The 13,131-nt window shown below is 49.7% G+C and overlaps 1 protein-coding gene across 1 annotated transcript in view; it reads left to right on the top strand.

The window, feature by feature from the left end:
• The window catches only part of Hunk (hormonally up-regulated Neu-associated kinase), a 108,569-nt gene that overhangs the window by 34,270 nt on the left and 61,168 nt on the right, over positions 1-13,131 (top strand). Inside the window, exon 2 of the mRNA XM_005345342.2 lies at positions 12,024-12,316. Within this exon, the coding sequence (XP_005345399.1) occupies positions 12,024-12,316 (293 nt within the window). The remainder of the gene's footprint in view (positions 1-12,023; positions 12,317-13,131) is intronic.

The following is a 13,131-nucleotide window of genomic DNA, read 5'->3' on the forward strand; positions in this document are numbered from 1 at the left end:
TGTCTGTCATTCCCCTAGGTTTTGTCATTCCTGCCTCCTGCTGTCGACTTCTGTGCCCTACGTGTAGCTGTGTTGTCGTTATTATCGGCTCAGTTAGGATCAATGGGTGACGCTCACCATGTGCCGGGCACAGCGCATTCTAATGAATACCGTTACCATCCCCACGTGACTACCGTTACTACCCCCATGTACTGGAGGGGAAGTTTCTTGCCTGGGCTTTCTCAGTTCCGGGACCCTGACTTTAGATGTGAGTGCCAAGTATTTCAGGCACACTTTGCATATGAGTGGACAGAGGCTCTTCTGCCCTCATGCCTCTGCCTGACTTTCTGACCGAGTTCTGGGTCTTCCGTAGGCAGTGTGCTTAGAGAACAAGCGATTTGTCCAGATCCATGTGGCTAGAACTTTCCTACAGCTGCTGTGGTTGCTCTAACCACAGATGGCTACTGAAGCCTAGACATACGGGTGAGTATAAAAGATGTGCTGTCGAATATAACATACAAACCAGAGTTTCAAGGCATTGCAAGACAAAGCGTTGTAGAGATAGCTTATTAAGAATTCTGAATACAGGGGTTGGGAAAAATGGCTCAGCAGTTAAGAACACCTGTCGCTTTGTCAGAAGACCCAGGTTTAGTTCCTAGCCTTTACATGGTGGCTTACAGCTATCTGTAGCTCCAATTCTAGGGGATCCCACACCCTCTTCTGCTCTCCTCAGGCATGTGACACACACACACACACACACACACACACACACACACACACACACAGACACACACACACGACCTGGGGGTTCACTGGCTAACCTAGCCCACCTAGTCGATGAGCTGCAGACCCCTGATGATCCTGTTTCAGAAAGCAAGGTGGAGGGCTCCTGAGGTTGACCTCTGTCTTCTGCACAATCACAGCCCCCTGCAAGCGCATCCTCACACACACAAATGCAAGCACATATCAAATGCTGAAGGTGGTTTAGTTACATGTCATTTTAAGAAACTAAAAAAAATGAGAAAGAGAGGTGGAAGCGGGGCACAAGGTAGGATGGGAACCGAAGACCAGCAAGGCGGTTCAGCCACACCTGAGTTGGCTCTCTGGGCCACATCAGGGTGTGAGAAGAGAAATAACTCCACACAGTTGCCCTCTGACCTTCATGCTCAGGCTGTGACATGTCCTCCCCCCACATCTCATACCCACAGACACACATACATCCCATAATAAACAATGAACAAAATAGAGGATCTGATGTTCCAGAATGGCTATTGTGAGAAAGCATTTAAAGGATGAAAACTTTATTTGAGCAAAAGCAATAGCGCCACATGAGAATTGATAGAACATCAGCCGTCAAAATGAAATTGTTCCAAGAAAAGTAAAGAGAAGGAGCAGGATGCAGGCTGGTACCAGATCATGGAGAGTTTCACATTTCTGGTTAAGAAATCTTTTAAAAAGAGTTCCTGTCATGAACAGTTAAAGGGCATCTCTTCAGCCTCAGTGAGTTATAGATAGGGAAGAAGAGCAAGCTAAGAGCACATGCTATGCATGCAGCCTTGGAAGAGGCTAGCCCAGATGGAATGAAGCCTTGGAGGAGGCTAGCCCAGATGGAATGTTCTGGAAGAAGAAGCTTGGTTGCGAGGGTTACTGTAGCTGTGGGTGAGAACATCAAAGAGTCTTATGGGATCCAGGGGGCTTTTCTCAGAAAGTCTCAGTCGTGGTTATGACCTTAGGGATGCTGCATAAGGAATGTGGGGTACAGAATGCCCACCTTGGGGTGTCCTTGGACAGTGGGGTTGCTGCTAATCTCCATGAGTGAGTTCAGTGGTCAGGGAACCCTTGCTGTCAAAACCCACCCATTGCCCTCTGCATTTCTTGGATCTCTTTGCTTTCAGCTTATATAATTTGAGGCTTTCCCCTCTGTTGCCATTGGTTTAGGCTCTGGATAATATGGGGCTGAGTCGGGGGAAAAATGGAGCGAAGATGGCTGGTGGAGAACTGATGGGGATTTGAGACAACCGGAGTGCAGTGTTTTAGCTCCTTTATCTATAGACTGGCTTCAGAGGGCGGGGTACCGAGAAGGGTCACCTGGCCTCTAGAAACTTCTGTTGGGAAGAGAAATGACATTTGCATCCCTGTTTCATTAGCTCCTCATTCCCCCGTGAGATATCCCAGGTTCCTCGGTCCTACTTTGTACACCGGTTGACTTGGTGTCCTTTTTTCATGGCCTACAAAGGCAGCCTGGCCATGAAGAAGGAAGAGGCAGACTTTGGTAGGAATTCCAGGCACCGCAGGCACCCGTGTCTGTAGTCCAGCCTTTACCAGGCCTGCTCAGAAAGCGGCTGTTTGCTTTTTTTTTTTTTTCCTTTTAACCAGTCCAGCAGGATCCAGTTTCTTGTTTCCCACCAGCAGGGTGTGTTTCCAGGGTGATTTGCCCAATGAATTAGAGCCAGAGTGGAGTGTGTGCAGAGTAACCCCGGGAAAGTAGCTTCCGAACTCCACGGGGAGGGCAGCGTGGGAGGGCTTCCCGGCCCTGCAGCGGCTGACTGTTTTCTCCCCTTCAAATGGGGTGGAGGCCTTGGCTTTTGCCCAGTGCTGGGTTTGTCAGTTATTGGGGAGATCTGTTCTAATGAGCTCTGTGGCTTCATCTGGGGAAGGAAGCTTCCCCCACTCCTTTTTAGTGCTGGAGGAGAAGGCACTCCCCCCATTTACAAAGAGAAGAATTTTAGCTTGCAGCCTGGGTGGTGGTGGTGCTGGTGGTGATGGGAGGCCAGCAGGGAGCCCGGGGTCGGGTATAGTTGTATTCAGCTACATAAACAGCAGCAATTAGTGGGTCCCTGTAAAAGACAGTCATGCGTGTTTGTCGTCTGGCATCTCTTCCTCTGTGAATCAGAGCAGCACTGAAATTAATTATGAAGACGGCAAAGGATACTTTTGCTTCCTGTTAACTAAGTCTCGTGCACGCAGGAGCACGTTCCAGTCGGATGCATGCACACACAGTTTCTGGGGAAGAAGGCATGAAGCCAATTGATTTTCAAACCTTCCCACTGGGTCATGCTAATCATGCTGTCGTTGGGTCCTTTTACACTGAATTCTGGCTAGGGCTGGAGAAGCAAGGCCCTAAGCCCCTTGTCACTTTTCTTCCTGGCTTCTTCGGAGGCTGGGAGCATCTCTCTTTTTGCTGATTTCATGCTGCAGGGTCACCCAGATTTTTATTGTGTGTAATGAGGTTTACCAAAAGTGGTGCTAGTAGCTAGTTCGTTTGCTCATAAGAGAATCTCAGGATGGGCAGGGAAACCATAGTCCAGGCCTTGGCAGCCCAGGCGCAGAGGTTTGCTTTCTCCCCAGGCCTCTCTTGGTCCTGCAGATGGCCATTGTCTGGCTATGTCTTCACATGGCCTTCTTTTAACTCTCTGGACAGGGATGGAGGTACTCTAGGGAGACATTTGCCCTCTTCCTTTTGGTGATCAAACTATTGAGACAGTGGTTCCCCCCAAACTGTAACTTCCCCAGGAGTGGGGTGGGGGTGGGGCTTGTCTCCCAAAGAGAGACTTTACACAGTCCTGACTACTTCTCAGACCACCTTGCAGGAGGGACTACAGGCTGAGACAGTCATGGGCTAGCGAGATGGGCCAGAGATGGGCGGGACTACATCCTGACCTGGTCTGCTTTCGTTAAGCATATCCCATGACTGTATTTAAACCCAGCCCTCATGTCAGGACCCCACCTAGACATCTTTATTTCTTCCTTTTTCTAACGTGATCGAATTGAGTAAAGCTCCTTTCTCTGCTCTTTATTGTTCAGTTGGTCTATTGAGGATGGTGGGCTAGCTCATTAGGGCCACCAGGGCCCAGGCCCTGACCCAACTCTTTACTAAGTGCTAGAAGGCCAAACACGATTTCTGCCTCTATGGGGGTATTTCAGTCCATCTTTCCTTTCTCCCCTTCTCCCCCCTCCCCCCACCTCCCTCTGTGTGTGGTGTGGCAGCCAGGGAGGAGGAACCGGTTGGTGGGAGTGGGGGGGATCGAGTGTGTAACCTGAGTCTGAGGGAGGAGTGTGCCTGGGAGGAATTTCCAGGCCAGGGTGAGTGCGGACCAGATCAGGGGCCAAGGATAGTAGCAGGGAAATGTGACCGAGGTCAGTGTAGTGGTGGGGGGTGGAGGAGGGGAAAGAGAAGGGAGACTTTAGGAGGTGGAGCTAACCGGCCTTGTGATTAATGAGGGATTGGGCTAGGGATGGGTGGGGGAGTGGAGAGAGAAGGGGAGGAGGTTGCCAGCTGGGCCAGCCTGTGGATACCTGGAATACACAGAAGAGGTACAGGCTGAGTGGCCTTTGGAAGACCCACACAGATGACTTGAAGCACATGAACGTGGAGCAGAGCCCTCTGCCATTGCCTGTGGGCATCACCAGAGTCAGGACATAGAGGAGGGACATGGGCTTTCCTTAGGCGAGAAAAGTGGTCTTGTCCAGAGATAAGAAAAGCAGGAGGTGCTACATCTGGGAGCAAGGTAACCAGGTGGGGCCAGAGAGAGTTTGGATACTGGAGTAGGTATCTCATGGCACTGGGGACTTGAGGGGACAGTGGCAGGGGATGGGGGAGTTGGACTGCAGGAGTTTCCTGGCTTCTGTTTTTTACCTTCCCTTCTCATGCAAAACACACTTACTACTTAGAGGAATCTGGTGATTGTTGTGCCAAGAGTTCATTTACTTCTCCAGCACCTAGACGGCAGGCATTAGAGTCTCTTCTCCGTTATTCAAACCAGTGAGGGAGGCTTGAGAGGTCCAAGCCTCCAAGGGGCACAGTTGGAAGTCTTTTGCTCAGCTTGTACCTTGAGCATTGCCCGTGCTGAAGTGGTACCAGGCACTCTGTGTTGTCTGTGGCAAGCAGGCTGAGGACAGGAGAGGAGCTCTGAGAACCGCCTCAGCCTTGGTGACTGAGCCCTGGTGCCTTGTTCTTACTGTGGGGGGCCATGGAGAACTTGTAGGATGTTCTGTGGCCCATTTGTCTGCTTAGCTTCTATAATGAGAGCCCACATTAGCTACAATGGCTACAATAGCTCACATTCATTTTCTTTGGCTCTAGAAGGTTAGGAACGGAGATGTAGAAAGTTTTCTGCTCAGGCTTGTCCCCACTTGCAGTGTCTTCCAATGGCCTTTTCTGTGCATAACAAAGAAAGAGACAGAACTTGGCTCTCTCTTCTGTTTTCGTGGGGACCCAGCAGCATCGGGTTAGTGCCCTCCCCTATGACCCCACCTTACTTTCAATCTCCTCTTTCAAAGCCCTGTCTCCAAATATCGTCACACTGGAGTTAGGGTCTCAGCTTATTCATTTGAGGAAGGAAAATTCATTTTATAAGAGTAATTTCAAACCACTATAACTAATCTGAACTGCCCCTACAAATGAGGTTGAACACTCGAGCCAGTTATGGGTATAGTTGTTACCTGGAACAGTATCCAGCGTGCCATAGTGCTGAATGCCTGTTCATTAAAGTAGAAAGATTAATTTCACTTTAACGCATAATATCCATTAAGAAACCAAAGGGCTCTGAAAAGAAAGCTTCTGGGGGCTCATTTCCACGTAAAAAGAAATCTAGTTGTTAGGGCCTCCTGTCCCTGAGACGAGGGCATGAACGCCCCAAAACCCAGCCTCCTCTGTGAAATGTGTAAAGCGTGTGTATGCCTCCGTTGTGTTAAAAGGAGTCCATCTTTCTTCCAGCCACATACAAGGCTCATTTGATACCTGAGTTTCCTCTTTAGGGAGTTGGTTCATCATTCTGGATCTGGCTTCAGAATGACGGATGGGTAGAGAATCCAGGAGATAGAAATGAATGGGAAATGCTGTAGACAGTCTCGACCAAGCCAGTGTTTGGAGATGAGAGACAAGACCGGTAGACCGCTGCCTGGGAACTGGAAAGTGAAACCAGTGCGGAGAGTTCAGAACACTGAAATGCAGGCCTGGCTTCTTGTTTGTGGGCCACGACTGTGGGTCAGGGCCGGGAATGTTTTTCCATCAGTTGACTGGAGCCAAAGGCTTTCTCGCTCCCTCCCGGCTGATCTGCTGAAAGTAAAGTGTTGACAATAGCGGCATCAGTTTAAGGAGGACTGACGAGGTGTGGGACGCAGGGCTGAGTGCTCTGTGTGATTAGGGAGTTGTGGGCCGTCGCTGTGTCCACATGTCATGCTCTCTACCATCTTACGACTCGTAGACTCTCTACCCGCATAGCAGGAGACAAAGGCACTGGGCTTCCTTTCCTCCTGGGTGTGGACCCCAGAGAGCAACACCGCTATTCCACGCAGGACAAAGCCTTCTTGTGTTCCTTTCGGTCTGCCTGTTTGATTTTTTTTTTGAAATTAATGTCAAGGGATTTCCATTTTTCTAGTGAGGTTATCTCGCTATTTAAAGGTTGATTTCAGCCATCTTGGGTGGGCTCTGGGTTTGTTTGGACAAGCAAAGAGGAAGGAAGTTGGAGGGATGGTGGCAGCCTCGGGAGGAACGCTGTTTCTTGTGGGGGCATAGATGGATGAGCAAGCATCTTCCAGCTGTGCGTCAGACCTGTCCACAGCTCTGCCGTTTAGCGTGCTGGAAATATGGGCAATCTTTGAAAATAGATTCCTTTTTCTCCACTTTTAAAATTTTATGTGTTAGGATGATTTGCGCATGTGTGTCTGTGTATCACATTCTTGCCTGGTGCCTGAAGAGGCCAGAAGCAGCTGTCAGATCCCCTGGGACTGGAGTTACTATGTGGGTGCTAGGAATCAAACCTGGGTCCCCTGGAGAGCAACCAGTGCCCTTCATCACAGAGACACCTCTCTAGACCTGAAAGTAGATACCTTTGTAAAATTCCCAGACTTTTCAACTCAGATCCTTGGTTTCATGGACCTCATAGAGAATCGGTTCTCTTGATTTTCTCAGGGAGACATGTAGGCCTAGATTGTCCCTTATCTTTTCTACACTTCCCAACCTGGGAAAACGAAAAACCACACATACACCTCTGGCCGGGAGTTCCTACACAGCCTTGCCGTGGCCCTGACCTTCAGTGGCTTTGTAGCGATGGTCTTAGCCACTGGTGTCTTCTCTTCCGTGGTCTAGGCCATGCCGGATCTGCTTACTTTGTGGTTGTTTGTTGACAGCTTTCCTCTAAACCTCTCCTGCCCGCCACAGTTTTCTCTTCCTGGCAGAGACCCAGGCTCACTTTGGCTGTTACAGCGATGGGACGGGTGTCAGACATGTTCCTGCAGATATCTGATTGCCGTCGTATTGAATCCAGGCCTCCCTGTGTCGACCGTTGGTTGTTTTCCCCTTGATTCCCGCTCAGCTTGTGTCCCTGTCCAGCTGTTGTGAATGCAGGTGGTGAGATGGTTTTGTACAACCGGAATGGCCTTCCTCTGTAAGCGTTATCAGTGTGGAGCCCGTCAGTGCCGGGTGAAATGGAAGCAAGGCTGTTGGTTTTGAAGACGAGGAGAGTTTAATAGGCAGCCTTTTGTCCCTGCGGTAGCTTTAATCCTTGAGGGTGTTCCCACAGGGCCACCGGACTGGCAGGACTCAGGAAATAAGACATCACATGAAGGTGACATGCGATGTTAGTTTCCTGACTGCTGTGACAAACTGTCATGGACTTGGTGGCTTGAAACAGCAGGAAATTATTCTTTAGTATCTGATATCCAAAGTCCAAAATCAGCTTTATCAGTTCCAAATCAAGATGACCACAGGGCTGCAGTTCCTCTTGGGACCCTCCGGAGATCTTGGCTTGTTCGGTTTTCTGGTGACTGTACTGGTCACGGTTTCCTTCTCGGAACCTTCTCTGTGTGCCTGTCTGATCTTCCTCATCCTCTAAGGCCATCTGGGAAGGTCTCTGAGACTTGCTCCATCCACGTAGGGCAAGCTCCCTATCTCAAGTCCATGTTACTATGTTGATAAAAACCCCTGGCTTAGTTAGACAGCATTTACAGGTTCCCTGACTTGGGATATGAACCTGTCTTTGCGATTTTTAGTTTCCACATTATTATTACCACGGACCTCCGAGAGACAGCTCAAGGGCAGGGCTGAGGTGATGGTTTGAGGGTAAGGGTCGTGGTCCTCTCTGCCATGAGTCATCTGAGGTGCTTCCTGCTGAGTCATCCAAGGTGTTCCCTGCTGAGTCATGCCGTTACCTTTTCCCCCTTCCCTTTCCATGAGTTGAGAGAAGGTGCAGATGGTTGGGAAATGTGGGCATTCTTTGACTTAAGATGGTTCAATTTAGGATGATTTGACTACAATAGTACAAAGGTGACATATATTCAGTTAAAAAGTACACTTCACAGTAACGCATCAGGGTCATTTCCTGAGCTGGCGCTGTGTGGTCCAATGCCCTTTCCCCGTCAGTGGTCATGTGTGACAGTCCATTCCTGACACCCCGCTGTACCGTTGAGCCAGGAGGCGTCATATGTTAGGGGTATGCTGTCGTGAATTCCTGCCATGGGTTTATCAAGGCACAGACCCATGATACAAAGAGAGAATCCTGCACTGGTCAGTGTTAATTCTGTCACTTGACAGAATCCAGTGTCCTGGCCGTGGCTGTGGGGATCCTTGTCAGAAACCGCTGAGATTACAGAGGAGAGGAGTGAGGTGGGCTTTGTGCATGGCTGCAAGGGAGGTGGGCATGGGTCCTGGAAATGTACTCTCAGAAACGTGCACCCAGGCAAAGCTCCCCTCTGTCCTCTGGGGAACTTATTTGTGCCCTTGTCGCTGCTATGACAAATTTCTACCAATTTGATTGCTGACAGTTGTGAGAGATTGATTCAGATAAAGTTCTGGGTACCAGAGGTCTGAAACCAAAGTGCTGGCTAGACTTTCTCCCCCTCCCGAGGCTCCTTCTCTCTTCCAGGTTTTTGGTGGTCACAGGTGTCCTTTGGCTGGTGGTCCTGTCCCTCTGTTCTCTACCTCCTTCGCGTGGCCTTCTCTGCTGTGCCCTCCGCAAGCTCCCTGCTGCTGCTATGGCAAAGGAACACTTGGAAGGATGTAGAGCCCATGCTCGTAGTTCAGGTTAATCTTACCACATCCCTTAACCGTGTCTACAGGTTCGCTTTTCCAAAATAAAGTCACATTGATGTGACCCTGGGATTAGCGCTTCATATCTTTAGATGGTCGTTCTTCAGCCTACGACAAGCAATTCATGAGCTAAGTAAATGATCTCAACAGTGACTGGCTGCTCTGTTTAAGAAGAAGGTCGTATTTTTGCTAGCTTTTTGACTACTGTTTATTTGTTGTGCTTTGACGACTTCATTGCCAAAAGGTGTCCTTTTAAAAACACCCACACAGAGCTAAGCAGAGGCAGAACTTGGTAGTGGCTTTTCAGCACCCTCCCACCCCCCAAAAGACAGATCTGTCTGTCTATGTGATAGATATACACATAGGTGCATACATATAAGTGTGTGCATAAAGGGGCACCTGTATGTCGGGGTGACCAATGTGTGTACACGTCTGTCTACACAGTCGACCCCCAGTCAACTGTGACCGTCATTCTTTACACACTGCCCCCTTTGTTTTTTGAAACAGGGTCTCTTAGTTGCCTGGAACTTGTCAAGTAGGCAAGCCTGATGAGCCAGTGAGCCCTAGGCTTCCACCTGGATTACTAGCACACACCACCATGCTGGGCTCTCCCCTCCCCACTGTGGATTTTAGGGATGGAACTCAGGTCTTCCATTTGCAAGGTGAGCACTTTACCGATGGCACCATCTCTCCAGTCCAATACATATACATTAAGACACAGACAGACAGACAGACAGTCAGACACAGACAGACACATACACACACACTGGCCAGGACCTATAAAGCTGTGAGGTTAGCATCTGGAATGAGTTTGGGACACATCACAGCCAGAGTGTAACTGTAGCTGGACCATGAGCGCTGGCCTGGGAGGTCAGGGTAAGATGGAAGATGACCTGTTGTGAGGGAGGAGTTGAGCACGCCTCCTCCAGCCTGTATGTTCCCTTGCTGACTGCCCTGCTAAATTGCTCTGCTCTTCATATCTTTGGGCTAAGAGTTTAGTCCCTGTTAGGAGGAAGCCACAGTAGACTCAGGGCACACAATTATGTGCTCTTCAGTCATCTCATTGCCTAGTAACCTCTTAGCTACCACTGTTTATAATGCACTGTGATGTGCAGAGGGAACAGGTCCTTCGTTAGCAATGGGGGTCTTAACACCCGACAGCAGCTCAGCATGCAGGGATGTGGAGGGGGTCCTGCTGGCCATCTTGAGTTGGCTTATTAGGGTGTAGGGACACACAGGGGCAAGGAGGGTGGCAGAAGTACTTAGGTAGTGTAGACATGTCTCAGAGGGTTGAGGGAACCAGATACTGGAAATGGGCTGCACCCTGGGTGGTTTGTGGTGGCCTGATGAGAAAATGTGCAGCTGCTTCTGCGTGCAGCAGTGAGCGAGCCCCAAAGCAGTTCACCCAGAAACCAGGGACAGCCTCCTCCATCCAGTGTCTATATCCATATCCAATGTGGAGTATAGACTGAATTCAGGGGAGGTCGTGGAATTGTTAGGAGACTGATGCCGTAGTCCAGGCTGACTGCTACTAGCCATTGTTTTGCTAATTTCAATTTGTCTTTGGCTTGTTCTTTTTCTCATTTTCTGTTTATTAATAGAATTTTTATAGCTCCATTGAGGCTTAATTGACAGCTACAATGTGCACGTGTTTATTGTGTGCAGTGTGCTGTTTTGATATGTGTGGATGTTGTGAAATGCTTTCCACCCTCAGGCTCGTTAGCATCCCTGTCACCCACATTTCCTGTGTATGTGCTGAGTGTGTTGAAGCCCATGGTGCATTACTGTTATCCGCACTCATCTTGGTCTTTGTGAGATCTCTAGTCTTAGTGACCATGAACAACATCCAGAGTGTACTATCTGAGCCTCCCACCGCAAGCATATCTATTTACATACAGACCTACCTTTCATTTATGTGTAGAGCTGTATCCGTGTTCGGTCGCACTGAGTGTGCTGTGCACCGGGTACCAAATCTGGTTCTTCAAAAGGAAATAGAGAGGAGTGTGAGGCACACATGCTTCCGTTGCACCTAGGAGCGTCAACATCTCTTACGGAGCATCCTCCAGAGGTAGCTGTGCTGGGTGTGAGGGAGTCAGCATGCCAATGGACTGAGAGGAAGGACAGATGGGGAGATGAACCCCTGGCAGGGTGAACCGGAGTCCTGTTCACTGCCTGGCCACACTGGGAGGGGGATCGAGAGGGAAGAGAGGGTGTATCTTAGGACCTGGAAGGTTAAGAGGTGACTCCCCAAAGGAAAGGAGAAAGCTTAGCATGCTGCTGATTTGTCTGCTCTCCTTCCATATTTAGGACAAGGTTGTTGTGTGGAAATGGCCCAGAAGGGGCGTCTGTGGGTGGTTGCTATGTGAGGTGGGATCTTGACAGTGGGGTGAGAGTTTACCCGAAAGGCGATTTGACAGAGAGCCACCACCGGGTACCAGAGGCAGTGTGACAGCGACCTGTGCAGCTCACAGGGTGGGCAGAGCTGAGCCTGAGAGAGCTGCATCCATGACGGTCCCTCCCTCTAACTGTGACCAAGAACTGAAGATGGGGTTCTAGGTGTAGCTGTTTGCGAAGTGGGGCCTTGGGAATCACCAGACCTGAAGGAAGCAAGTGGCAGAGTCCTTAGTTCCAGAAGAAAGTAGTGTCCCATCTCAGGACCACCCTGTGGGGAGCAAGTTTGACGTGGTCTCTTTGCTGAGTTGTCAAGATTCAGGTTTGCTTAAGTTAACTCTGTTTTTCTTCCTTTAAAGGAATTTTTTGATGTTCTAGTTTTCTCATCGGGTGCTATTTGATGAGCTGGCTCGCTGTTTTATTCATGGCGCTAGGAGGGGACGCATGGCCTCAAGTGTGCTAGGCAGGGGCTGTGCAGCTGTGTCCTTCCCAGCCCCCACCACTATGCGTCAGACCCAGGTTTCTCCGGGGCGACATCTTCCCCAGAGTTCTGGAAGCCTCCCGAGGACCGAATGACCTTTGCCTACAGTGTCTGGCAACAGCTCTGCTTTCTGGTTCACCGCAGGTCGCCATCAAGGTCATCGATAAGAAGAGAGCCAAAAAGGACACCTATGTCACCAAAAACCTGCGGCGGGAGGGCCAGATCCAGCAGATGATCCGGCACCCCAACATCACGCAGCTGCTGGACATCTTAGAGACGGAGAACAGCTACTACCTGGTCATGGAGCTGTGCCCCGGCGGAAACCTCATGCACAAGATTTACGAGAAGAAGCGCCTGGATGAGGCCGAAGCGCGTAGATACATCCGGCAGCTCATCTCTGCGGTGGAGCATCTGCACCGGGCTGGAGTGGTTCACAGGTGAGAGCCGCTCATGCGCTGATCCCCAAGCCTGTACTGAGGGGACCCTCCTAGCAAGGCTTCACAGTAGCGGCTCTGGGTCTTGGCTCCGCCCTTTAGCGGCTGTTTGTTCCTGGGTACATAACTTGACCCCTCTGAACAGCCTCTTCATCCGTGAAATGGGAGTGCTGACATGCCTCTCTCCAGTGAACCAGTGTTGGGCCAGATCCCTAGCAGTGTTTGATACATAGAAACACCAGGCCAGGCTCTTCTTACTTCCAAAGGCAGCCATCTTGGCTTCCCTTCCGCAGCTTTGATAAAATACCCCAGCAAAGGCAACTTAAGGGGGAAAGGCTCAAAATTTTAGGTCACACTGTGGTGACATCAACAGCGGCAGGAGCTTGAATCAGCCAAATACTGCATTCGCGATAGAGAGCAGTGAGCGCCCACAAGGCAGCTTACACCTGTCTGTAACTCCAGTTCCAGGGGAACCCGACACCCTCACACAGACATACACACAGGCAAAACACCAATAAATATAAAATTAAAAAATACCTTTATTTATATAAAAAGAAAAATCAAAAAAGCTCAAACTTAAAGCACCCAACCAACCCAAAACAAACAAACAAAACCAGAAACAAACAAAAACAAAAAGGAGAGAGAGAGAACAGTTTGTGGCTCTCTAATAAATGTTCTTTTATTTTTATTGAATTTTAATGGTGGCGCACGCCTTTAATCCCAGCACTCGGGAGGCAGAGACAGGCGGATCTCTGAGTTCGAGACCAGCCTGGAATACAGAGCTAGTTCCAGGACAGGCTCCAAAGCCACAGAGAAAC

Source organism: Microtus ochrogaster, chromosome 2 (genome assembly GCF_000317375.1).
Source record: "Microtus ochrogaster isolate Prairie Vole_2 chromosome 2, MicOch1.0, whole genome shotgun sequence".
NCBI classification, from domain to species: domain Eukaryota; kingdom Metazoa; phylum Chordata; class Mammalia; order Rodentia; family Cricetidae; genus Microtus; species Microtus ochrogaster.